Source organism: Carya illinoinensis, chromosome 11, assembly GCF_018687715.1.
Source record: "Carya illinoinensis cultivar Pawnee chromosome 11, C.illinoinensisPawnee_v1, whole genome shotgun sequence".
Lineage (NCBI taxonomy): Eukaryota > Viridiplantae > Streptophyta > Magnoliopsida > Fagales > Juglandaceae > Carya > Carya illinoinensis.
In genome coordinates, this window is record NC_056762.1 from 37,404,772 (window position 1) to 37,431,520 (window position 26,749).

General features: G+C 34.2%; 2 protein-coding genes across 2 annotated transcripts; one reads left to right on the forward strand and one right to left on the reverse strand.

Moving 5' to 3' along the window:
• Positions 1-5,932: 5,932 nt before the first annotated feature.
• LOC122282459 lies at positions 5,933-7,777 on the reverse strand. Its single transcript, XM_043094409.1, has 4 exons — positions 7,340-7,777; positions 7,004-7,117; positions 6,670-6,885; positions 5,933-6,451 (listed from the first exon to the last, which is right to left on the reverse strand). The coding sequence occupies exons 1-4, from the start codon at positions 7,775-7,777 to the stop codon at positions 5,933-5,935; spliced, it is 1,287 nt and encodes a 428-aa protein (XP_042950343.1).
• An 8,193-nt stretch (positions 7,778-15,970) lies between these two features.
• On the forward strand, positions 15,971-21,139 carry LOC122281510 (lysophospholipid acyltransferase 1-like). The gene is made up of 9 exons (XM_043093039.1): positions 15,971-16,392; positions 17,585-17,640; positions 18,055-18,275; positions 18,400-18,808; positions 19,399-19,484; positions 20,285-20,348; positions 20,443-20,552; positions 20,717-20,858; positions 21,036-21,139. Exons 1-8 carry the CDS (start codon positions 16,091-16,093, stop codon positions 20,855-20,857), a joined length of 1,389 nt encoding a protein of 462 aa, XP_042948973.1. The 5' UTR covers positions 15,971-16,090; the 3' UTR covers position 20,858; positions 21,036-21,139.
• The last annotated feature ends 5,610 nt before the right edge of the window (positions 21,140-26,749 follow it).

The following is a 26,749-nucleotide window of genomic DNA, read 5'->3' on the forward strand; positions in this document are numbered from 1 at the left end:
TTTTAACTGGCTGGTCAGGTGAGCTTGGGGCACGCGTCGTTTTAGGACCAGCCACGTACTCCTTCCGTGAGCACTGCATGGTGGCGTAAGATTTTCGTCGTCTCCCGTGCCAAGTTCTTCAGAGTTTCGGAGACGTTTGGATATTATCATTAAAAAAATAAAAATAAAATGTTGAAATGTTTTTTTTATTAGTTTTAATGCTTGGGAGAGGAGTTTCAATCATTCATTCTCTTAATGAAAAATTAAAGTTTTTTTTTTTTTTTCTAAGCAAGTTGTTCATGGATAAAACTAAATGATACATGATACATAATTTAATAGTGTAGGAGTCCCCAACAAACATTCTAAAATAAACAAAATGTAACACCAAAGAAAATAAAAATGAGCATTTGGAGCCAAAATTAGCTCCCACCCATTTTTCACTAAGGAGAATGTCACTTGAAACCATTTTAAATGGTCTGATAAACAAACTATTAAACTGCGAGTAAAAATCGCAACATGAAGGTGTGTGCTGCTGCTTGCTTGTCTGGACTGGCTATAGAAAACTTCCATGCTCACTTCATCTTAATCATCGGTTATGGAAAGCGAGAACATAAGAACATAGCAACCAAAATGTGTGTCAATATGTGACGCCCCCAAATTCCGTTTGGAATCGAACGGAAATTTGAAACGTCGAGACATGCAACACAAGGTTACATGCCCCCGTTCATGACATATAAGATGCAATGTTCCTAACATGCATCTAACAATATGCAATATTCGCAGCGGATAATTTTTTTCTTTAGCAATACTATGCACCAAATTGAAAATATCTCAAATACTTAAACATACTTCATACATAAAAACCTATTGAACAACTAAAATCACAACACTAGTCCAAAATAGTTATAATCCAAAAGTACTGGAGATGCAACTCCATCGTACAAGTAGTAATTTAACTACTATATTAACATTAACGACGCAACGTCGTTCAATCGACTGTGTCTAGTTGTTCAGCTCCTGATCCTCCTTCAAGTCCTGTAACAAGATCTACCATTCGGGGGGAATGGTAGTTGGGACTACCACAGTGAGATTTGATTACAAATCTCAGCAAGTTAACAAAAAACTTCTACACATGCTAATGATGCATGGATGACAGTAAATGCATAAATGCATAATCAAATTCATAAATAATTAAAGCATAACTTAGCATACAACATAGCATAATTGACATAACTTAAATTGAAACATGAACTGAACTTGACTTGACATGAACTTGATCTGAAACTTGACTTAGTATGAACTTACTCTGAAACTTGAATTAACATGAAAAATACATACTCCACAGTTGTTGTGGCCCCATGTATTCTACGCAAATTTTGACTTAACATGAAAAATACATACTCCACAGTTGTTGTGGCCCCATGTATTCTACGTGTAAATACATACTCCACAGTTATTATGGCCTCATGTATTCTACACATCACAATGCAGTTAAATACATATTCCACAGTTGTTGTGGCCCCATGTATTCTACACAAACTGAATGTACTCAAGATAAAACGTGATTAGAAAATGAAAGGATTGGAGCCCTGACGTAACATAACGTGATTTGAACATAACTTGAAATATATGACCAACTTGAGATAGAAACATTTTGTAACATGGCATAACATATAATAGACAACATATTTAACATGACATACTTGTAATGTACAGTAATACATGACAGAATATATTATGTAACAGATAAAAATTGATGACAGAATAAATTCTGTATAATAGACAATTACGTGATAACTTGGCATGGCAAGACATATATGATAACATACATACATACATTGTAGTTCCTTTACTTAGCACACATACACAATAGACTGCTAGTAAGTTAAAAGCTAACTTATCTTGATCTCCGCGTTTCTTATAAAACTTCAAGTGCGATCACGAGGAACTGTAATTAGTGATTCTAAAAGTTAGAACTAAATCACTAAAAATTTAAAATATGGAAAATACTAACTTAAAGAGTAAAATTTTCATTTTACTCTCTACATGTGGGAAAATGACCGTTTTACCCATAACTTAAGGATTTTGCATACTAACTCCAAAAGTTTCCAAAATTTACATTCCTCATGTAAATTTTGTCCTAAACTTAAATATCAACTCAGAAAAATTTAAAACAAAACACAACTATAGAAAACACACTATGGCCGAAACATCCATAGGCCATTTCCCTTGATTTTTTGTTGCAATTCCTTTCAACTTCAAAACTCATGCTTAAACCAAAATTTTGCAACAAACATCTTCCAATCCTAAGTTCAAAACCATACTTAAAACATCCATTTAGAAAAAGCTAATAATCAACACCAAACTTTTTTGTAAAAAGATCCAAGCACTTGAATCACAAGTTTTGACCTTAAATCAAAACATCTCTAAGAATTTCAAAAATCAAATCTTACTACTAACATATTCATAATATCATCCTAACATCAACCATGCTTTAAATCATCAAACTAAAGTCACCAAAATCACAAAATAACATTTGGAGTTTTTGGTTTTACACTTAGTCCAAAACAGAAACTTTTTCCTCAACTAGTTTTGATAAATCTCTTGATCTATTACTTATAAATATATGATCTTCAAACCAAACCATCACATGGTTTAAAAAGATGTCCTAAAACATATATAAGCTTCTAATTCAAGATCACATGGTTAGAAATTAACCAAAACATAAATTTAGCCAAGAATATCCACACTTTGGCTTATTTGAATATCTCTTTGCATAAAATTTCATATCTTTAAAACTAACATCAAATATTTTCAAAATAATAATATAACATGTATATAAGATACTTAGGATCCTTCAATAAAATTATTAAAGTCATTAGAATAGGTTTAGACCACCAAAGAGTTAAACTTTCTCAAAACAGAAACTGTTTTTCTTCTTCCAGTTTCTAAGTTTTTAAATCTAAGAAAATCTTTCATCAAAACCTTTAATCATGCAAAAATCCTTAACCAATAGTCACATATACATGTTAACAATACTCCATAAAAATTTTGGACTAATATCTATCCATTAGCTTGGTCAAAAACTCCAAACTATAACATATTCTCCAGTTTATCTCTTAGAATGACTTTTCTATAGTTTACACAATATTTGACTAACCAAATGATCTTCAAATGTGGCAAATAAGATATCCATGTAAACTAGACTAAAAAAGGAACAACTTATATGAAGGAGACTTTATGATAAAATACTTACAACAGCTTCGAAATGGGCGTGCAAAAGAACTCTTAAAAGCTGTCCGAGAGAGAGTGCTTGATAATCTTTTGTTGGAAGGTGTAATTGAAGATAAGTTTATGAGTGCTGGCTGGACATACTTATGGACGAGATAATGGAGGTGATAAGGCTGGAGTTGAGAGTTGAGTGTGGTTTTCTCCTACCCAAAATATCTATAAAAGATTATCTCAAAATATTCTATCCAATAATGTCTACAAAAATCAGCTCAATATATTTTCCAAATATGGAGTAGACTTGGAAGAGTAAGGTGGCTAAAATATTTCCATGTGTCTAAATAAAATTTTGCTAACCTAATTTGGACATTACACACTGTGATTTTGAAAAACATTGCGCTTCGTACGTTTACCGAGCCTACTATTCACTCCAAAAATAAACGTAACAAACTTAGTACTGAAAAAATCTTCAATATTCAATTAAGCCTAGTGGTGTAGACTATAATGTATTCTGACACTTCTAACTATTTCAAATAATTAAAATCGCATTTCTAGCACCATAGTGAGGGATAACACTAACTATGTTGACATGCTAAAACCTATGCAATTAATTAATTCGTGTAAACTTACGGAGTTTTCACGAGGTTCCTAAAATCAATAGAAATTCCACAATTGAATTTCTAGCGGGTGTTACACAATACACCGGAAAAGAACCATCACTGACAGCGACAGTGCGTGTAGATCACGTGCCACACTGTGAAGGGAGCCGGTGGTCGGGCTTGGGTAGATCGAAGCCGCACGTGACGCCGGCTAAGGCTTGCTGGGGCGAAGGCGTGTGAAGTTCACACACGGTATAGGTCGCGCGTGAGATTCACGTGCCACTCTTTTGGAAGAATTTCTTCCATTGTCTGATAGATCGATGGCTATATAAATTTTTGGCGTGACGCGTGGCAGTTGAAGGTGTCTGGTAGGTAGGAGATTGACACTTCTTTATGCTATGAACGGAGAAACACGGAAAAAAGTGAAAAAAAAAACTATATTCTACACTGGCCAACGCCGGACAGGAGGAGGCAGGGTGGAGCCGAAGCTCCAACCCCCCTTTGGGTGGAGACAAGGTAGAGCTCTTGGCAAACATTGAAATGCTTTCAAATATCTTTAAACGTATGTTTAAGAATAAAATGAATGTAAATGCTTTTAAGAGAAATGACACAGTGACAGTTAACAAACATCGCATATATGTTTTTAAAAGATTGAGTAAATATAAAATTTAAATAAAAAAATCAAATTTTTAATAGTAAATCATACATTTTTTCAAGTACTCGACACTTATATAATTTATGACTGTATTTAATATTACTTATTTTTTAATGAATAATTTGACTTAGTATCCCACACACTAGATATCTTCTTCTTCTTCTTTTTTTCCTTCTTTTTTTTTTTTCTTTTTTTTCCATAATAAATATGTGGTATATAGATTATAAGTAAAATAAAGTAGGAATAAAATCAAAATTCAAAAATTTTAAAAATTAAAATATGTATAGTGTATGGTATGGGATGATGAGTTGTATAATCTTTTTTTTATTTATATTGCAGCCATATATAAATTACACAAAAATAAATTTACAAACTAATATAGTTTTATATAATACATTATATTTATTTTATAATAAAAATTATTTTATAATATAACGCATTACACCAAATCATAGTAATTTATAAATTTATTTTTGTAGGTTTCGTTTTGACTAAAATATTTTTCTTAAACTATCCATGTTATCGTTCAATAAGAAAATCAATATAATGTCTTTTAATTGAAATTTTTGTGAGAATTTTCAAAATCTCTTTACCTTCAAATGCCATAGTTTTAAAATTAAAGTGGGAATTAATAATTACTATAAACTTTTCCTTCAAATAAATTCCGAAGTATGAAAACACTAATTTATAGTATAAAAATAAGTTATTCTATCAAGGTCATGATCGAATGCTAAACACTTTTGTTAAGTTGGCATACCATTGTGCTACGTAAGGCCCATCATGTGTTCGTCAAAATAGGGCTGAAAACCGATCGGCCGATTTCGGTTTTAGGCCGAAACCGACCGGTTCTTAAAAAAACATATAATCAACCGGTCGAAACTGACCGTGCTGGGGGAAGAAAACCGGCTGGTTCCTTTGCCGACCGATTTCGATCGGTTCCCCCTGTTTGGGCTGTGTGTTTTGGGCCCGGTTTTAGGCCCTATTTAGGCCCTTTTATCCAATATGTTTTAGGCCATGTTTTGTACTTTTGGCCCTTTTATCCAATATGTTTGGGCTTTTATCCAATTCATCATCCAACATCTTTTTAATTTTTTATTGTTAACTAATAATTCATCATAATTTATATTATAAATAAATAAAAATAATAAATAACCAAAGCATTCATCATATTAACTAACTAATAACTATATTACTTACTACATAATTAAAAATAAATAAAAACAACTTCACTAGATATTTAGTATTACATATTACAAATTTGAAAAACAAACCAAATTGTCTTAAGCATAGCAAAAATACAAGCACAACAAATAACATAAATAAATGAAAAATATTGCTTCAAGTCTTCAATCTTCAATCGTCAATACTTGTCACGTTCGATTGTGCGGTCAACTCTATAAGAATAAATAAGAATAAAATATCAAATGTTAGTGAATTCATATTATGAAAAATATGCAAAATTAAATTACAATTAAAATTTGAAAACATTACCAGATTCTACTACAAAGCTCTCGACATTATCCATAGCCTCTCGGATATCAATGTGTGTTGCCGGATGCCTTAACCAATTTTGAGTACAAATAAGTGCCTCAACAATTCTCGGAGCCAACGAACTCCGAAAAGGATCAAGCACATGACCTCCCGTGCTAAATGCTGACTCGGATGCAACTGTGGAAACATGCATGGCTAATAAGTCTCGTGCAATCCTCGCAAGTATAGGATAGTTAGCCTCATTTATTTTCCACCAAGTCAACAAGTCAAATGATTCGCTGAGTGCCTCACAACCATATGATAAATATCGATCCACTTCAGTTTGGGTAATATTAGATCCCATGGCGGAAGATGCCCTATACCACTCCTTGAAGCATTTGGTCTCACGTTTACCATCACTAACATTCATGGATCTAGATATTGGAGGGGGTTGAGAAACTGGAGTACTCGTGGTGGAACCAAATGTAACATTATACTCTGCATACAAATCTATTAATACCTGTCTCACATTCGAAACCAACTCCTCAGCATGAAACTCATTATGGATTTTCTTCAAATGAAAAGAAAGAAGTCCTAACTTGCTTCGTGGATCAAGCACAACAGCAATTAACATGAACAAGTTCATCCTATCTAATGACTTCCAATACTTATCATATTTGGTTCTCATGTTTATGGCCATACTCCTCAAATCTCTTAAAAACTAATGTTAGCTATCACATATAAAGATCCAGAAAATCTAGTAGTGGCTTCATAAAACATCTCTAAAAACTTGACAAACACCCGCACTGTCTCCCATTCTGTAGCTTTAGGAGGTCCCATGTGCCCATCATCAAAGTAAGAGAGGAAATTATAATCCTCACTCTCCATCCACCTGAAAGCCTTCTCAAACTTCTCAGCTGTCTCCAACATCAAATAGGTTGAGTTCCATCGTGTCTGTACATCAAGACACAACATTTTCTTACAATCAATTTTTTCTTTTTCTTTCTGCACATCTCTTAAACTTCTCTAATCTTGCTAGGGATGAACGCACATATCTCACTGCATTTCTAACCATTGTAATTGCATCATTGTACTCCTTCAAACCCTCACTCACAATAAGATTTAATATGTGAGCACAACATCTCATGTGCATATACTTACCCCCCAACAAATTCCCTATCGAAAACTGTTTCAAATAGGAAATTGCAGTATCATTCGAACTTGCATTATCAACAGTTACAGTAAATATTCTATCAATACCACAATCAAGCAAGCACGACTCAACATATCTTCCAATGGTATCCACTCGATGATTAGGGATTAAACAAAAATTAATTATTTTTTTCTGCAATTTCCAATTCTTATCAATGAAATGTGCAGTTAGACACATATAATTCAAATTCTGTACTGATGTCCATGTATCTGTCGTCAAGGAAATCCTCATGCCACCATCTCTAAACACATTTTTAAGCTTCCCATTTTCTACTTCATACAATTTTATACAATCTCTTACAACTGTGACACGACATGGAACTTTAAACCAGGGTTCAAGAGACCAAACAAATTTTTTAAATCCCTGTCCTTCAACAACCCTAAATGGCATTTCATCAACAATTACCATTTCTGCAATAGCCAACCTCGTAATCTCTTCACTAAATTTGTGGGTTACAAGAGTCCTTAATGTACTACCATCATTGTCTCCAATCCCCTCCTCAGGTGATGCCTCACCTGTCAATGTTTTTTGATACCTATCCAAAGGTCCACGTTTATGAGGATTTTTACAACATGAAGGCAAATGATTTTGCATCGTTGAAGTTCCATTCCTCTTTGAGTGGCAAGCATACATCTTGCCACAATAATTATATTTAGCTTTTGGATCATCTACAGGACAACCATCCACCTTCGTAAAATGATCCCATACAATTGACTTGTCCGTCCCTTTCCGTTTCTTAGGTAATGGACAAGTACTACTAGTAGGGGCACTAAGAGGTTTTGAAACATTGGTCTCTCTCACATCTTCTTCCAAATTAATGGTTGGTTAAGTTTCATTTGTATCAATATCAATAGGAGACGAAGAAGAATCCATCTAAATTATAAAACAAAATATAAATGTTATACAACATTACAAATTTGAAAATTGGCAAACATAACACAAAATATCCCAGCAGCTAGTTTGCAACATGGCAAACATCACAAGTCTAAGACTCTAATCTAAGTTATTCACTCATCTTCTCTCAATTTATATAAATAATTAAAAAGTTATATATATACACATTACACAACAAATTATATAACAGATTTATATACATAATATATATACAATACATATATAATATATATAACAGATTAAAATTTATAATTATATATATAAAATACGATTAATATATATACATTATATATATACATTACATATATAATTATATAACAGATTAATATATACGATTTATATATATAAAATATATACATTATATATATAATATATATAACAGATTATAATCATATATAATCATATAATTATATATAACAGATAATTATATAACATTATAATTATATATATAATATATATAACAGATTATAATCATGTATAATCATATAATTATATATAACAGATATAATTATAATATATAATAGATATATATAATATATATAACAGAACAAAAAATCACAAGAAAACTTACAGAGGTCGGCTTGCGAGGGAGTCACGGAGTGTAGGTTAGGGTTCACTGGTTCAACCTGTGGCAACGTTCAACTGTGACCGTCACGGAGTGAGCGAATCGGAGAGAGAGAGAGAGAGAGAGAGAGAGAGAGAGAGAGAGAATCCCGGGGGGGGGGGGAGGCATAAGAGAATAGGGAAAGGGAAGGGGGAAGGGGGGAACGGGAAGGCTAATAACCCTAACCCGTTCCCAACCAAACGACGCCGTTTGGTTTAGACCAAACGGCGTCGTCCTACTTATATTTTTTTTTTACTAACTTAAATAAAACGACGTCGTTTCATATCGTTTGGTTTAGACCAAACGGCGTCGTCCTACTTATATTTTTTTTTTACTAACTTAAATAAAACGACGCCATTTCATATGAAACGACGTCGTTTTTATATAAGATATATATTTAAAATATATATATTAGGTCGGTCGGTTTACCGGTTTCCTGTGTGGGCGAACCGGGACCGAACTGACCGACCTCGGTTCCTATTAATTTCTACTGCCGGTCGACCAGTTCTTAGCCGGTTCTGGCTTTCGGCGATCGGTTGCTGTCGGTGGAGGTCGGTTGGCCGGTTTCTTGTACACCCCTATGTCAAAATGCAGAGTTCTGTAACGGTCCAAGTGGCTTTGGGCTCGTGGGTTTTATACCGTCCCGCACAGGGGCAGCTTGCGTTGACTACAGGTTGGGAGTAGGAACTAAGTTTATTTTAGTCATGGGCTTAGGTTCAAGTAGATTAATGATGTAATGTACTTTTGGGTAAGTTTGGATAGTGAGATAAAAAAAAATTTATTTTAGATCAAAATTTAAAATATTATTTTTTAATATTATTATTATTTTAGGAGTTAAAAAAGTTGAATTATTTATTATATTTTGTGTGAGAATTTGAAAAAATTATAATCATAAAATAAGATGAGATGAAAATTTTATATCACATCCCATTTGTCAAACTAAATAGATTTATTTATTTTATTGTGCTTATGCTAGTTGTTTAAACCATGGCCCACGAGTTCCAATAGATGGGAAGCCTTCCATTAGAAAATTCCAGCATATAGTTGTAGGGAGCATACTGTTTGCTTTGCCTAGAAACTAATAGAAATTTCTTCTTCTTCCTTCTGAATTTTATTGGAGGTTTCTTCACCCTCGAAGTTGGATATTTCAATTTATTTGCTATTAATCCATTGGACTTGTTACAAAGTGGTATTAGAGAAGTTGATCCCAAAATGGCCTATTCAGGTAACACCAAATTGCAATTTTGTTTGAAAATTATCACGTTACTATCAAGAACGAACTTCTTAGGGTTCTAGGACAAAAAATTATTAGTTGTGAAGTGCTTGCTGGAAGATAAGGAGTTGCAGATCTTGATTCAACCCTCTTACACAATCTTTGACGTGAAGTTGAGTATTGAATATGCTTATAGGAGAGATTTTTCCATTAGAGAAGCGTTAATTGATATACAATGGTATTCTCTTGGAGGATAAACAAAACGTGACTGAGATCAAGGTATATGAAAGTGGTTCTATCTTCCTTATCAGTTCAAGCTCAATGGAAATAGAAGAATACGGAGAGGAGGTGAAAAAGAAAATTAAAGACATAACAGAGTCTTCAGAATCAAAGCTCACATAGCACATTATGTTGAACTATGCAGATTGCAACTTAGATTTCGATACGACAAGCAATGGTCTTCAAGCATCTACACTCCATGAGCAAATGGTGGCTTATTGTTTGTCTGGTGTTCGTGGCATTTCTACAGGGGGAGGAATCCTAAGCAAAAGGCCACATCATGTATGGCATCCTGCATGGCCAACAGGCATCACTCACTCACTTATGATCCAACAACCCCAAAAATTCCAAACTCTAGTCTTTGAGCTCATTGATGTTATGTTCCAGACCAATATCCCTGCTATTCGGGCCAAGATAGAGGGGCTTGGAATCGTGCTTTGCTTGGAGCTAATTTATGATCATATGCCTCTTGTTGGTGAGTTGCTGAACTTTGAGGGCTTCAATCGTCTCTCTTGGAGGCAAGGCCATTGCAAGATCTGCTTCCAAGCAGTTCTCGCTCAATCTTCTCACGGACGAACTCGTTAACAGAACTATTGATATTTGGAACCCCACATTTTGATTTTTTCTGAAGGAAATGAAAATGCTATTGTGGGACATCTTTCACAGCATATAGGGCCAATGCCATGGTCCCAAAATTAGTACCGACACACCAAACCGGCTTGCATCTGGAGTTGATAATGGTCAAATTTGCATATGGGATTTGGCAAATACTGCAAACCCACCCATCAAGGGTCGCAACTTAATGGGAGATATTTTGTGCTTATTAGCAAGGTTCAATAGGTATTGGCATCCACTTCATACAATGGGACAATTGTGGTTTGGGACCCAAAGAAGCAAAAGCCAATAATAAGCTTTTCAAACTCTGTTAGAAGGAGGTGCTTTGTTTTGCAGTGAAATCCTAATTTTGTTTCTCATCTTATTGCTGCATTGGATGAAGATAATTCACCTACAGTGAGGTTGTCCTCACGGCTTCGAAGGGTTGGGCTTCAACCTAAAAAATCCACATGCTCTTTTGTTATTAAAGCTTGCGGTCAGTGCTTGAGTGTTGGAGATGGTGGGATGATGAAGTTAGTTGCTATAAGGAATACTTTTTTGAGAATTTATGCAACTTTCACCATAATCGAGCTTGCAAGTCAAGTGTTCAATAAAATGACTATGAGAGATAGGGGTTCTTGGAGCTCCATGATTGTAGGCTACGTTGCTTACAACTTTATGTCAGAGGCTTTGAAGGGTTCCTACACATGAAGCAAGAAAATGAAAAGCCGAACTTAGTTACTTTGATAGGCCGAGGGAGATTTAATAGAAAAGATGAAAAGGCACAAGGAAGTGATGTTGAATGCTTATGAGAAACAATGTGATGATGAAGTAGCAAAAATATTTGCAGAGTATCACAAATGTCTTCATTACTATGTTAATCTAGCGAGGGAGGTTCAAAGGTTAAATGTTGGCTCTTCATATGAAGTATTTACCAGCTTTAGAGCTAACAGTGATAAAGACAGTAGTGTGATTGTTGCTTGTAACGTGTTTGATGAAAGGCCTGAGATAGTGTTAAACTCTAAAAATGTCATGTTCTCAATCTTATTTGGGTTACTGAAGTTGATCATTATTGGAGCAACTACTCTGGTAGTGGATAGACTTGGGGGGAGACCTTTCTTACTTGGTAGTATATTACTTACATCGGAAGAGATTACATCGTGGATGAGAAGTCAACTTATGTTATATGCCTATTTTAATTATGCTATTGTGGTTGTTGTAGTGCATAGTATAATGGAGTGGTGTAAGACTGGAAATGCTGGCTTTATAACATGGGGTAACTGGGCAAAACATTTTGTTGGGGAGGACTCCAGTTCATCTTCAAGATTTTATGGATTAATTGTCTTGTCTATACATATGATTGTGACTTCACGAAAAAGGTGGAAAATGAACGATTAGGAGGTGTTGAGGTCTTGGGGGTGATAAATAATGATGAAAATCTTTATAAGATGGTTTGTGTTGATATTGCTGCTAAAACAATATGTGGATTAGAAATGGTCGGTGTTAATGTCGAGTTTCATATGCCTTTAGGCCGGGCTTCTTAGGGGCTTAGGCCTTCCTTGTTACCTACACACGCAAAGTCACTCCGAAGTCCAGCGGTCTGTTGGCAGCTGGATGGAGCCTTCGATAATTAAGTTAAAAAGAGAAAAATGAGAGACTCTAAAACCAGATTGTATATTTTTTAGTTATCTTTGCTCGGCGTTTGGGGGGTGGCCTTTATACCTACCATTGGGGTCAGAGACCCATGTCCTCCCATCCTGGCCCAGGAGTGCCTCCTGCCAAAACCCAATGCCGCATGGTCTCCGGGAGGGGGCGCTAGGTCGTGGAGTCTCATCAAAGTGGCGTGTTGCTCCTTCCATGGTAAATGGGGACTGGGTGCTTTCCTGGCCATAGCCCACTCGGCCTATCCGCTTCACCCGCATTCTCCCGAGGCTGGAATCCCGAAGATAAGCTTTCTTGAGTCAAATGGGTCTCAGCTTAGCTTTGGGCTAAATGTCACATCCACTTAGGTTGGGTTGATACTTTTGGAAAAAAATCCCCCGAATAGTTGGAACACTCTATCTCACCATTTGGGCAAGTTATATATGAACGTTTGGGTCTAGGGAAAATGGACCTTGGCCTTGGAATTCATAGTGAACCTGGTGCTGCTATGACCAGCATTCAGCTTGTGGAAGTGGTGATCTCTCATGTTCGTAATCCAATACTTCCATTAGAAACCTACTCTAATCCTATTAGAAGAGGCAACAGGGTGGAGCTCATGGTCAATGGGTTTGGAGCCACCCCTATAAGGGGATTAATGATTGCATCAAGAAAAGCAGTGCTGAAATTACAACTTGAACATGGACTGGCTATTGATAGAGTGTACACAAGGTCCGTTTTGACATCTCTTGATATTTCAGGTTTTAAATATCCACCATGGAGGTAGTTGAAATCATTTTGCTATTCTAAAGATTACAAATTACACTCCAACTCCGAGATGGTATGCTAGCAAGAGGCGAGGTGTTCTTATAAGATCAAAGAGACGTCTCTGCACCTTTTGAGCACCTCCTTATGGGCAAGGTGCCCCAATGGGAGATGATTTGTATCGGTCCAAGTGTCTTTGGGCTTGTGGGTTCTATGTTGTCACAAACAATAGGGGCCAACTTGCCTTGACTACTGGTTGGGATTAGGAATTGAGTTTCTTTTAGTTAGTGCAAGTAGATTAACGATGTAATAGACTTCTTTTAATTTCTTTATTGTGCTTATGTTAGTTGTTTAAACCATGGTCCACAAGGCCCACTAGATGGGAAGCCTTCCATTCGAAAATTCCTACATGTAGTTGTAGGAAGTGTACTGTTTACTTTGTCTAGAAACTTCTTATTCTTCCTTCTGAATTTTCCTAAGAGGTTTTCTCATCCTCGAGGTGGAATATTTCAATTTATTTGCTATTAATTCACTGGGCTTGTTACAAATTCCTCTGTGGGAGGTGGAATCATACACCAGCTACTCCCAGTACAGCATTTGTAAGATAATGAGCGACAGTTGAATGCATATCTAAGATTTTAGTGCAATTTAGATAGTTAGATAAGATAAAATTGTTTTAAATTAAAATTAAAAATAGAATAAAATATTGTTAGAATATTATTTTTTAATATTATATTATTTTAGAATTTGAAAAAATTAAATTATTTATTATATTTTATGTAAAAATTTGAAAAAATTATAATGATGAGATGAGATGAGATGAGATAAAATACTTTTATTATCCAAACGGAATATAGTCCTTAAAAACACATAAAAAATAATAATATCTTAAAAAAATACAAAAATAACATAACATGGCCGAAAACCATTTATTACATTTTAAAATGAAATAACAACGAATCAGACAATTATCTTGGCTGAAGACATGATTAATGAAGTTTGATTTGATTGCTTTACAAAATAAAGTTGTTTATTTATCACACTTTTAACTATCATCTTGTAATATTAAGTAATTGGTGGACAAGTCAAATATAATAAATCGCGTTCCAATAATTTAATATTATATTATGATAAATAAAATAGTAATACTAAATATAATTTTAGAGAGTCTAAATTTTACGCATTATTCTCTTTGAAACATGTGAGGTTTATACTGAAAAAGTTGGTTTTTACATATATTCTATTTTTTTTTAAAAAAATAAATACGTGAGACTTACACGGTTTAAAAAGATAAATCATGTTCAATAAAAAATAATGAGCAATTTTACTAAAAAGCATGGACAACGGTTTTTTTAACAAGAAGAAATGCGATAGTTTGAACTTATACTCAAAAGAATATATATCATTTTCTTTTCGAGTCTTTTTACTCACATCTCAACACCACACACTATATATTATATTTGATTTTTGATTTTTTAATTTCTTGATTTTTTGATTTATTTTATTCTTATTAAACTAAATGAATTATTTTACTCATCATCCATATACCACATATTTAGTAAGAAAACAAAAAATAATTATGTATGGTATATGAATGATGAGTAGAGTTTTTCCTTTCATAAACAAGTTTATTCTAGCATAGTCTAGAAAGGATCTTGGCAGAATCATACGAGAGGAGAAGGTAAATGGAAGAAAAAGTAAAGATTAATGTTAGATATAACTTTAATATGTGTATTTTTTAAAAAAAAGAATTTGAGTCCACCACTAAGATTGCGTTTGGATGTTGAGCTAAATTTATATGAGTTGAGTTTTTTATGAATAGTATTGAGTTGAAATGTTGAAGTGAGTTTTATGGGACTCATCTAAATGAGTTTAGATGTTAATATGAGTTTAGATATATTTATGAAAAGTTAAAAAAGATTGTGGATCCCGCGTGTAAAAAGGTATTGAGTTGAAAAAGATTATGAGTCTCATATGTAAAGAGGTAATGAGTTGAGTGATATTTAATAATTTGAGAGTTTTATATTTAGATATTAAGTTATACTTAAATTTGAATTGCTTTAAACTGAATTAGGTTATACTCAAATGAATTCAAATGATATTAGGTTATACTCAAATGAATTCAATTGCTTTAAACTGATTTTCTCGCACGAGATTTATACAATTTATAATTAAAAAGATCAAATATCCAAATAGCTTGGGTGTGATAATAAAAAACGGTTTAAGGAGTATAGAGTCTATACATAGCTTTAGTATTGAATTTTTAAAAAAGAATATTAGATGCAATCATAAATTATGTAAGCGCTGCATAATTTTTATTTACTATTAAAAATGGATTATATTATTAAAAATTTAATTTATTTTATATAAATTTTATATGTATTTAATTTTTTCAAAAAGAATATGCATCATTTCAGAAATCATCTTATCTCATTTTATTATTATAATTTTTTAAATTCATATATATAATATAATAAAAAATTAAAATTTTTTAAATCTCTATTAAATTTTTTAAAATCTTATAAAAATAATAATATTAAAAATTAATATTTTAATAATATTTTATTTAACTTTCATTTAAAAACTACCTCATCCCTTTAAACCGTTTCTCTATTTTTAATATTCAATTCTTTTTGGGAGCGACTTTTCGACAACTTCGAAGTTATATGAAGACGAAAGATCAAACCCCCACGCGCAAATAATGCGAGTGAGAATCTGAATGGCCCACCCAACCAGTGCAACCACCGTTCTGAACTCGGAAAGTGACGAAAACGTAGGGGTATTATTGTAATCCGGTGTTGTTACTTGCTAGTTGCTATCCTATAGAAAACTCCGCTGCCTTTTTGTTCATAGTTTATACTTCCCCCCAGTCTTCACTCCTCAAAATCCAGTGGAGGTACGTCAAATCCTCGAATTCAGCGAGCCAGACTCGGTCCGAGCCGAGTAGATTTGAGTATCCATGGAGCTGGAAATGAATTCCATGGCGGGTGCGATCGGGGTTTCGGTCTCGGTGCTCCGGTTTCTCCTCTGCTTCGTGGCCACCATACCCGTGAGCTTCCTCTGGAGATTCGTCCCCGGTCGAATCGGCAAGCACCTCTACTCAGCCTTTTCCGGGGCTCTTCTATCCTACCTTTCATTCGGGTTCTCTTCCAATCTACATTTCTTGGTCCCCATGTTGCTCGCTTACGCTTCGATGGTCCTATTTCGCTCCCGATGCGGCGTCATCACTTTCTTCTTGGGATTCGGCTATCTCATTGGCTGGTAGTTTTTAAATTTTGGAAATATTTGATTGTTTGTGAATTTTGATGTGCAATCTCATACAAAGGCTGTCTTTTTATTGTTGTTTCCTCGGCGCTTGCAAGCATCGAATTGGACATTATTTTGTGGATGCATCAGAAATTGATTTGGCAATGACTCTCCTTTTGTATATTTTTGTGCATTATGGTGTCTTATTTACTCTGGTTACCTTGCTTTTATTTTAATGCAAAATAGAATGATGTTTAATTTGAGATTTGGGTGCTTGATTGATTGATAGTCAATTGAATTATAAATTGGTAGGACTTTTTGTTTCCTCCAAGAACTGTTTGGATCGAATACTGTAACGTCTACTTTCTAGTTCGTGTGGTAGATCTTGAAAGAACCGAATGAAACAAAGATATGTTAAATTTGACACATTGGGTCTTTGTCATGTTTCCACGTAAAAAAGGCCAATGATTTTCCAGGACACAGTTTCTCTAATTCTTTTATTTTGCTGCGCCCAAGGAAAGCTTGCATTTTTCTGTCAAGGCAAAGACAAGAACAAATTTTTGTTGAGTGTCACAGAAAAGTGTTCAAGTGTGAAAAAGAAAAACAAATTTTATTTACGTTGCTAGAAGGACATGAATGTTCTCATCTGTATTCCATACTTCTTGCCCAAGTTTTTCAATCGGTTGTGCCTCCTTGCCAATCATGGAAGCCATGAGAGGCATGGCATCTAACACCAAATCCAACAAAAGCTAATTACGTGAATAAATATCTAGCCGATGTTGAAGGCTTGTCTGCACCTCTTATATTTTTTATGCCTGGTGACCTACAGAAGTTTTACCTGGTGACCTACAGAAGTTTTATGTTTGTTGTTGTAAAACTTCTTTAGATTCTTGCACACGTTTCATGGCTTTAATTGATGCTGAACAATGAGGCTATCAGTACCGTGTGCACGAATCTATGGACTAGCCTCATACTGAGTTAGACAAGATTTATAATCTCTATTCTGCTATTTTAATTCTGTTTCTGCTGTAGTTTTTTAACTGATGATGTTGCTTCCTTTTCTTTTGTTGTACGGGATTGGTTTTGACTCCATCTAATTGCTGCAATTATTGAAATATCATACTTGTTAGTTAGATTTGAAATTCCTGATTTTTTATTTTTTTTAATCTATCTTGGAATTTTTGACTGGTTGTATACGTGTGTGTAGCCACGTGTATTACATGAGTGGTGATGCATGGAAGGAAGGGGGTATAGATGCCACTGGTAAGCACATGTTCACCCTTCAACCTGTTCTGCATTTTCTCCTGTAGAGGTGAAATGGTGATAATCCATGTGCTCTTTGCATTATATACCAAGTTAAGCATCTTACAAAGCATTCCTGTTTTAATGATTTGATACATGGGGGCTTGGTTCCTTTCTATGGCACCTCACTCCCTCTGAATATCATCTTGTATTTTCTGCTGTTTTCCTGGGTTGTGATAAGTATTAATGTCTTCTGATGACGACTAGAATATCTGATTAGTGACTGACTACTTCAGTAATTTTTAGGTACTTACTAAAGTTACCAACTTTTCATGATTATCAAAAGTGCATGCCCACATACATTGATCATGTTCAGTTTTATTCTTTTTCACCTGCATAATGATCATTGTACTTCTATATGTCGATTGAAATTAGGAGCGTTGATGGTGTTAACATTAAAAGTCATTTCGTGTGCAATAAACTACAATGATGGGCTATTAAAAGAGGAAGACTTACGCGAGGCGCAGAGAAAAAATAGGTTGATTGAGTTACCCTCCTTGATTGAGTACATCGGTTACTGCCTCTGCTGTGGTAGTCATTTTGCTGGTCCAGTTTATGAAATAAAGGATTATCTCGACTGGACTGAAGGAAAGGGGGTAGGTCTATTATGTTCTTAACTTGCGTTTCTGTATTCCTTGTTAATAGAGTACAAGTTATCTTAGCTTTCATTCTGTCTTTTCTTTTATGTTCTTTTATTCAATTTTTTTTAATCTTTTGCAGATTTGGAGCCATTCAGAGAAAGGACGGTCACCATCACCATATGGGGCCACAGCTAGAGCTCTTCTCCAAGCTGCTTTTTGCATGGCCTTGTATCTGTACTTAGTACCTCAGTTTCCTTTGTCCCGATTTACTGATCCCATATACCAACAATGGGGATTTTGGAAACGGTTGTTTTACCAGTACATGTCTGGCTTTACGGCACGCTGGAAATATTACTTCATCTGGTCAATTTCAGAGGCCTCTATCATTATTTCTGGCCTGGGCTTCAGTGGCTGGACAGAATCATCTCCTCAAAAGCCACGCTGGGATCGTGCCAAAAATGTTGACGTTCTGGGGGTTGAGTTGGCAAAGAGTGCAGTGGAGTTGCCACTTGTGTGGAATATTCAAGTCAGTACCTGGCTGCGTCATTGTGCGTTTCTCTCATTAGCCTTCCATCTCTCTGTCCTACGATTTTTTTGGTTATCCAACTAGCAGTATATACTTTGTCATCCCCCTTAAAAGTTGATCTGGCATCAGCAAACTGAGAAAGTTCATTAGTCAGTCTGAATCATGGATATGATCCAGTCTTTCCTCCCACAGACATGAATCTGACAAGATTTTAATTGATAATTGGATTGACCTGGTAAAAGTGTATTGAACTCTAATATTTAGTGCTGTTCTATTCTTTGGAAACAATTGGATTCTCTGGCTGAAAGATTAAAGATTATTACTGTTAGGATCTTGATCCAATTCATCTATGGATGATATTTGTTTGCATTAGAAATTGCTATTTTTTTTTTTTGTTTTAAATGATAATGATAAGTCAAAACTTGTCTTGAAAAAAGAGGAAAATGTGTCAACGGGCTTACCTTTTGGATGTCTTGTGCTGACAAATCCTATTACAATAAGTTAATGAAGGATATAGTGGCATACTTTTATCTTCTATAATTAGGCTTAGTACTTCATGGATATATGGGTAATGACTGCAAAGAAAATATCTAATGTTTTGTGGTTTTGTAGATGTTTATGAGAGACTCGTTCAGAAGGGAAAGAAGCCTGGTTTCTTTCAGTTGCTGGCTACACAGACTGTCAGTGCGGTTTGGCATGTGAGTAGAATTTTAGCCTTATGCTTTCCTGATTATCCTGAATATATTGTTATTTCCTGCCATTATTTGCACCATCGTCTATGAGGTTTCCCAAACAGTTCAATATATTCTCACCAATGTATCTTGCTATCTTTAGCACTTAATATCTGTGCCAATGTTTTCACGGTCTTCAAAACAAATTAATGTACTTGTATATAGGTACATCTTGTGATCTTTGCACCAAGCCTTCTCACCTGTCAACAGTAGTCCCATCCATGTTATTAGCACCATGTAGCAATTGTTGCTTCTTTTCTGCCATCTATCACTTATTGTTTCATACTGCCAACTTCTTTATTTGATCCAGGCATCCTTCATGGTAGATGTTGCTGTAAACATATGATTGCAAATTAACAAAATTATGTATTTTTTGCATTAACTATCATTCATAGCACCGTGATCCTGTTTGGGGTCCTTGTAATTTTTAGCTGGCTTTGATTCTCATCACATACCAATATTTTCCCAAATATTGCAACATGCTTATCCGGCATTTTATGGTTTTGTGTGCCCATCAATATGATAGTTCTCATCTTGGACATATCTATGAGCGTTGACTAGTTTCATACTTTTTTTGATAGTTTATAGTTTCATACTTTATTTCGTTAAGAATAATTTTCTTGTGTTTCTTTTTTAAAATTTTCTTTTCTTTGATCTAGTTGCCATCTTGGGTTATCAATGGAAATATAGAAATGTTTTTCGTCTTCAGTTTTGAGTTCTACCATAATTGACCTCTTTCTTTTCCTTCTTCACCTCGCAAATTACAGGGATTGTATCCCGGTTACATCATCTTCTTTGTCCAGTCAGCGTTGATGATTGCTGGTTCAAGAGGTATTGATCAATCCTCCCTTTTTCTCATTGTCCTTTGTTTAGATGATTAACTAATTCTTTATTTGGCTTTACTATTTTGTTTCTGTCTGAGCAGTCATTTACAGGTGGCAGCAAGCTGGCCCTGGTCTGGTTAAGAAGATAATGGTGCTTTTAAACTTCGCTTACACACTTCTGGTTCTGAACTACTCCTGTGTTGGTTTTATGGCAAGTCCCCTCTCTCTTCCTCTCCCTCAAGCACGAACACCCCCCCCCCCAAAAAAAAAAAAAAAAAAACCATTCTCTCCTCTCTTCCTCACACCAACACCACCCCCACACACAAAATCAGGGTGCTTTCAAGTTTCTTATGGCTATATGCTTGTATTGGACAGGTATTAAGCCTGCATGAAACACTTGCCTCCTATGGAAGTGTATATTTTGTTGGAACCGTTCTTCCCATAGCTTTGATCCTCCTTGGTAACATAATTAGACCTGCAAAGCCTGTCAGATCCAAAGCTCGGAAAGAGCAGTGAGGTAGAAAAAATTCTTCAATCTTTTGGAGTGCTTTAGACGAGATTAGGACAGTGGAAGAGCAATGCTTTCCATGTTTTCATTTTCATTTTGATAATCAATCACATGTAACATCTGTTTTCAGTCTAATCAGTCTGCTCACTTTGAGCTCAGTATTAAGATTTTGCTTTAAATTGCTAGGTGATTGTCCAGACACTTCCAAAATTGCGAAGAAGTAAATGGGTGTGGGATTGATGTGGAAAGTTGCTAAAGAAAAAATAATTATCAAAGGACTTGATTCCCAAGTATTGTGTTATGGCAACAGAATAAACACCATTTTATTTTATTTTATTTTTTTACTTTTACGTGCAACTTAATATGTAACAGGAAATGGCCCCGTGGAGTGTATGTACATATAGCTTGCACGTACATGGCTCTTTGGGGTTTCCAAGTCAGTCAAGCTGCATGACTTGCAGGGCAGGCAGACACGCACGTGGGCAGAGAGACATGCGTGCCTTAAGAGACTTTCCTGAAATGTCTACGTGCATGCACTCAAAATTAAAATGTTGCATGTGATTTTATCTCTTATCTTGAGTGTCGTATTATTATTATTATTATTGAGCTAGCTATTCTAATGCCTGACTAGTACTGCTCTTTTTACCGCTACGGGTTTTTTTGTTTTTTGTATTTTTCTTTTCACATTTTTTAATAAATTTTAATATCTTTTAAAAATAAAAAATATATCAATACACTTAAAATCACTTCATTAATCATTAAGTAAAAAATAAAATAAAAATTTAACTAACGGTCAACTAGGACAGTTAAAATGGGGTGGCATATAAGTTTTTTTTTCTATTATTATTATTATTATTTTGATACGGAATGCAAATAGAAGTTGCTTTCTGCCTGGTGGGAAGAGCTATGATTTTTCCAATATATTTTTACGAAAGTCCATTGAGAAAACAATACTCAGTACGAAACTTTAGACAATTCATTCAGACATGTGAATGATGATGGGATGGCTAGACGTGGTTGCCCAGTAATCTGAATTGAAGTGCCATCAGCTGAAATTCATGACTTTTGAGAGGTAAAGACCAAGAGACTGGTCGTACAGAGGACTGGATCTTTTGCCAGGTAATCAAGACTATGGGGGCTGAATCGTTTTCTCATCGCTCACATAAATCCTGTCTTCTACGGAAGGATGACATTAGCATTAGCTCCAGATTTTGTTCTAAGGTCCCATGACTTGCTGAAACTAAGCACCTTTCTTGTGGATGTACGCGTGCATGTATGTATCTAACGTATATGTACGGCAACTCAACAAATAAATCATTTGACCCAAATTGGGATATTTCACTGAATTTTGGATGCGTGATGTGAAAGAACTTTTAAAAACTTTTCTCTCGAGAAAATCAGAGCTAATTCTTACAAATCAAACTTCTCTCTCTCTCTCTCTCTGTAAAATGGTTTTGGTCAAGCCAATTGACGATGTCTCGGAACTCGGTCAAAAATTGCTTTACATAATTGAAACGAACCTTTCCTAAATGAGGAAGTGTCAACCTTATACGTTTTGGTAATTTATCTATTTATAATTTATAATTTTGATTTTTTTTTATTTGTTACATGGCATTTACAATTTAAGCACTCTCAATGGATATTCTATAATACATTTTTCTTTAAAATATAAAGAATTTTTTACAAAAGTGCCCTCCAATAGATCTTGTATTTTATCTTTCAATTTATATTATGCTACATAAACCTACTAGATGCGGAATGAGCTGTTCATCATTATAAACATTTTAAATTAGTTTCTCTCCTGATGTTGATTTTTTTCATTTCTTCAAAAGTCATTTATTTTCATTTCAGGTCCCCCCTCTCTCTCTCTCTGCCCCCACGCTTTCTTCTTTTCTAGTTGCTAAAGACAAAATCTAAAGTTGAATTAATCTCTTATTTTCATTATATAATTTTTTTACTTAATTTATATTTTGATTTAACTTATAAATTTGGATTAATTTAAAATAGAACATGATATATAATTATATGACACTGTATTTGGAAAGATATTGCAAATATCAAAAGATTTGAGGATATTATCATTGATAGTTAATTAGAGAAAAAAATTTGAAATGAATAAAAAAAAATTAAAAAGTTATAATAGTTAAATTATATGAAGAAAAATTAAATAAGCTTACGTATGATATATTGTAAAAATCAATATGTAAAATAGAAAAAATAGATTTTGGTAATATATTTTATAGAATAGCTAGGATGAAAAATGTATTGGAAGTGCTTAACCTACTAAGTACACGTGTAACCCGTAGTGATTATATCTACTACTTCTTATGCTCCTTTTTATTTCTACAAGGAGAGGACATATCGGTGGATAATTAGAAGTGTCAATGGGTTTTGATCACCAAGATAATGGTCCCACGAATTACAAGTGCGGTGACCAAATTAATTTACATATCCAGTGTGTGACCTCAAAAGAGCAACATGCATGCATTGCAAGCATGCATGCTTGCATGAGCAAAACCAGTGCCACGCAGCTTTTGATCATAAGTATATTCTGATAAGCATGAAAACACATCAATCTTACTTTATCTTAGAAAATATGATCAGCATATCTTGATCGTATTTGGTTTGCATTCATGCCACAAAACCGTACAGAAGGCATGCAGCTAGCTTGTCATTTCATGATAGTAAAAGATCGACAAACGATCGAGTGAAAAAAAAAAAAGTCTAGAGGACAGCATTAACCATACTGCATGTTACAAACCCTCGATCGTGTCACATATATTGTTTGAGAATTGACCTTCTAAGTACCACAATATACTAATTCATTAGTTGTTATATATATGTTGGTCATTCCTAATGCGGCCAAATGATGAATTTTAGAAAATAAATTAAAGAAAAGATGGAGAGAAAGCCGAGGAGATAACAAGCTGGAACTAGCTAGCTAGAGATTTATGCTACGTACGTACGTGCATGGTTCGGCCATGGACATGTATATATATATATATTAATTATAACAATATGTCAAGTAGAAAAGGGTAATTTTTTTGTTATATAGGAACGGAAATGTAGAATTGACCTAAAAAAAGGTTTTAAAAAATCGATTATTATTAAATTCAATTAGAATATATATACAATATAATGTGGACTTTTTGCGGTAAGCCGGCAGTGACGACCAATGCCTCCTTGTCAGAAATTCAGAAACCATATAATATTTTCCAGCTGAGTTCTTTGTCTTTTTTATTTTTTAAAATGATGAATTGCCGGCGGCATTCACTAGCCGGCGTACACTTCCTCCTCGAGGTGCATGCAATATGCCTCCTACCCATTTTTCAGCCCAGGACTGGAGAATGTATAATATTATAAAGTTTTTCACAACGTTAGAAATAACAATGTCAGCCTTTCAGATATGTAAAATAAATAATTAAACATGAAGTAAAGTCAAAATACTGAATCGATCAGAGAGGGTAGGTGTTCTTGTTTTACATTCAATCTCTCAACGTTGTAAGTAGGCTAATATTATATATAATATGCATAATCATATTAATAATTAATTTAGGCTGATTTGTTTTCCACGCGCACGTAGAACATGCATGGTCATAAACAAAAGTATTTGCCAAGTAGCTAGGAATTATTCTCTGTATCTATTTTTCCACACACACAAAAAAAAAAAAAAAAGGGAAAAGAAAAGAAAAGTACATAAAGAACCAGACAAAAAGATCAGAGAGAGAGAGAGAGAGAGAGAGAGAGAGAGAGAAATGGCCAAGAGTACTTAATGAATTTGGTATGCAAGTTGAGCTAGATGTTGGATTTGGTGATAAAAGCTCCACAGGCATTTATCATGGTAGTTTGGGGAAGGGGATGAGGATGATCCAATATATATATGTGTGTGTATATATGTACGCACTAACCCATGCATGCCTTATGGTTGTTTAGATCTTTAAGACATTATAATAATTAATGCATTCCAATGTGAACTTTACCCATTAAGCCCACCTTTATTTGATTCCATTCGTTCATATGTAACTCTCCTTTTCAATCTCTCTTTCGTTAATTCATTATGAAAGAAAGAATATTTGCACCTCTCAAACTCATGATGTCACACGTTTCACATTAATTTACATATCAAATCTTCGAAATTGACATAATTTTGCATTCTTAAACCATATATAAAAAACTAACAAATAGCATAATTATTCAATTTTAATAGTAAATATATATATAGATAAAAATAGATGAGTACGCTACGCAATTATATTAACAGTCGTCGGATCTTATATGCAAAGAGGCCGTGAACATGTACTTTTTTTCAAGTTTAAGAATATAATATGTCAAATATCTAGTAGTTTTGAGTGCAAAATATATAACAATTGTAAATTAGATGGCGAAAAATATTTCCCCTTTAATTATGTATCATGGATGATCGAAGGCAGATAAAAGTTAGATCATTTGGTTAAAAGAATTGAAGGACCATTATTCACTAATCTTACCCGAGTGAAATTCAATGTATGTACTCCATGCATGACTGCCAACTTTATGTTAGAAGAAGAATAGCAAATAGAGATTGAAAATTGTAAATAATGAAGCGATTGTTAATCTGTTTCTAGATAAATATTGTCTCCCACTGACTTGGACTGGTAGCTCGCGATCATGCAAGTAATATTGTAGCTTCTAAATTGGTGGCTAAGAATGGTTCTGTAATTCCTTTATTGGCTGATGCATTGGGAGCCTTCCAAGCTGCTGTTTTTGCTTCTGAGTTGAATTTGGCCTCTATAAGTTTAGAGGGTGACTCGCTTCAGGTGGTACAAGGCCTTAACTTCCACAAAGAACGCTTGGATAGTGTGGGAATGGTTCTATCAGATACTCGAGTCCTATTAGCTAGTTTTGAGCACTTGGACACGACATTTGTTAAGAGAAGTGGCAATGAATATGCCCACTGTCTTGCTAAGAAAGCCTTAGAGCTTCCTGAGGAATCATCTACAATGGTTATTAGTCCCAATTGTAATATGTTTCTTTCTATTTCTTTGAGATGAATAAAACTGTTCTGTTTCCTAAAAAAAAAAAATATTGTCTCCTACTCATGAGTTGAGTTCTGCAAAATAGAATCTGGTAATTATGTCATCAGGATAGAATATTATTTATATAGTGTATAGATTGTAAATTCTAAATACTAATCTTAAAATGAACAAATATAATAGCAGGAGTTGCAATGTTTGACTTGAATTTAAACAAAACGGTTTCTACAAGAAATGTGTGAATCATTGACAGTTATTAAGTTTGGCAAGATATTTTTCTACTAATGCAAAATGATAGTTCAAACTTTTAAATTTTCTTAAGAGTAAATGTTATGAAGACGTTACCATGATGGTGTTTAGGGAATTAAGGTAACTTCTAGAATAGATTACATAGAATAGTAATTAATTAGGATGATCATCGGGATCCCCTAAATTAATTTAATTTATAAAAATCTAGATGCATTTCGAATTTAATTATAATTATTATTTTGAAATTCAAATATCTATATATGGTCTTAGTAAAATTAAAGTTGAATTTGAATTTGAATTAATTGTAAGTGATAAATTAAATAATAATTACGTTGCAAAAATAATAATTTACTTAAAGTAAGTCCATAAAAAGGGCTCGATCCCTGAAAAATTGGAAGCTTATATGTCCTTGACTTTGAATTTATAAGTTGATGCGCAAATTAAGGGTAATTAACTCGAAAATCAATCTGCAAGTGGATGATCATGAGTTGCCCGACTATAGGAGTCAAATCAACCGACTTAACACCATCTCTAACACGTGGAGCTAACCCAAATTAGCACACCCTGCGGTGTCACACTTTAATCTTTTTGTTTGTTTTTTTTTTATTAACATTTTTCTTTTGCCGGGAAACATGTCGG

What these genes read in the sequence shown, in the direction of transcription:
- LOC122282459 (XM_043094409.1), bottom strand. Translation starts at nt 7,777, where the DNA reads ATGTATGCTTGCCACTCAAAGAGGAATGGAACTTCAACGATGCAAAAT. An exon ending in CGACAGATACATGGACATCA is followed by an intron (nt 7,118 to 7,339) that starts GTACAGAATTTG and finishes TATTTGAAACAG; the next exon opens with TTTTCGATAGGGAATTTGTT. An exon ending in GATTTTCTGGATCTTTATAT is followed by an intron (nt 6,452 to 6,669) that starts GTGATAGCTAAC and finishes AATGTGAGACAG; the next exon opens with GTATTAATAGATTTGTATGC.
- LOC122281510 (XM_043093039.1), top strand. Translation starts at nt 16,091, where the DNA reads ATGGAGCTGGAAATGAATTCCATGGCGGGTGCGATCGGGGTTTCGGTC. An exon ending in AGGGGGTATAGATGCCACTG is followed by an intron (nt 17,641 to 18,054) that starts GTAAGCACATGT and finishes GATTGAAATTAG; the next exon opens with GAGCGTTGATGGTGTTAACA. An exon ending in GATGATTGCTGGTTCAAGAG is followed by an intron (nt 20,349 to 20,442) that starts GTATTGATCAAT and finishes CTGTCTGAGCAG; the next exon opens with TCATTTACAGGTGGCAGCAA.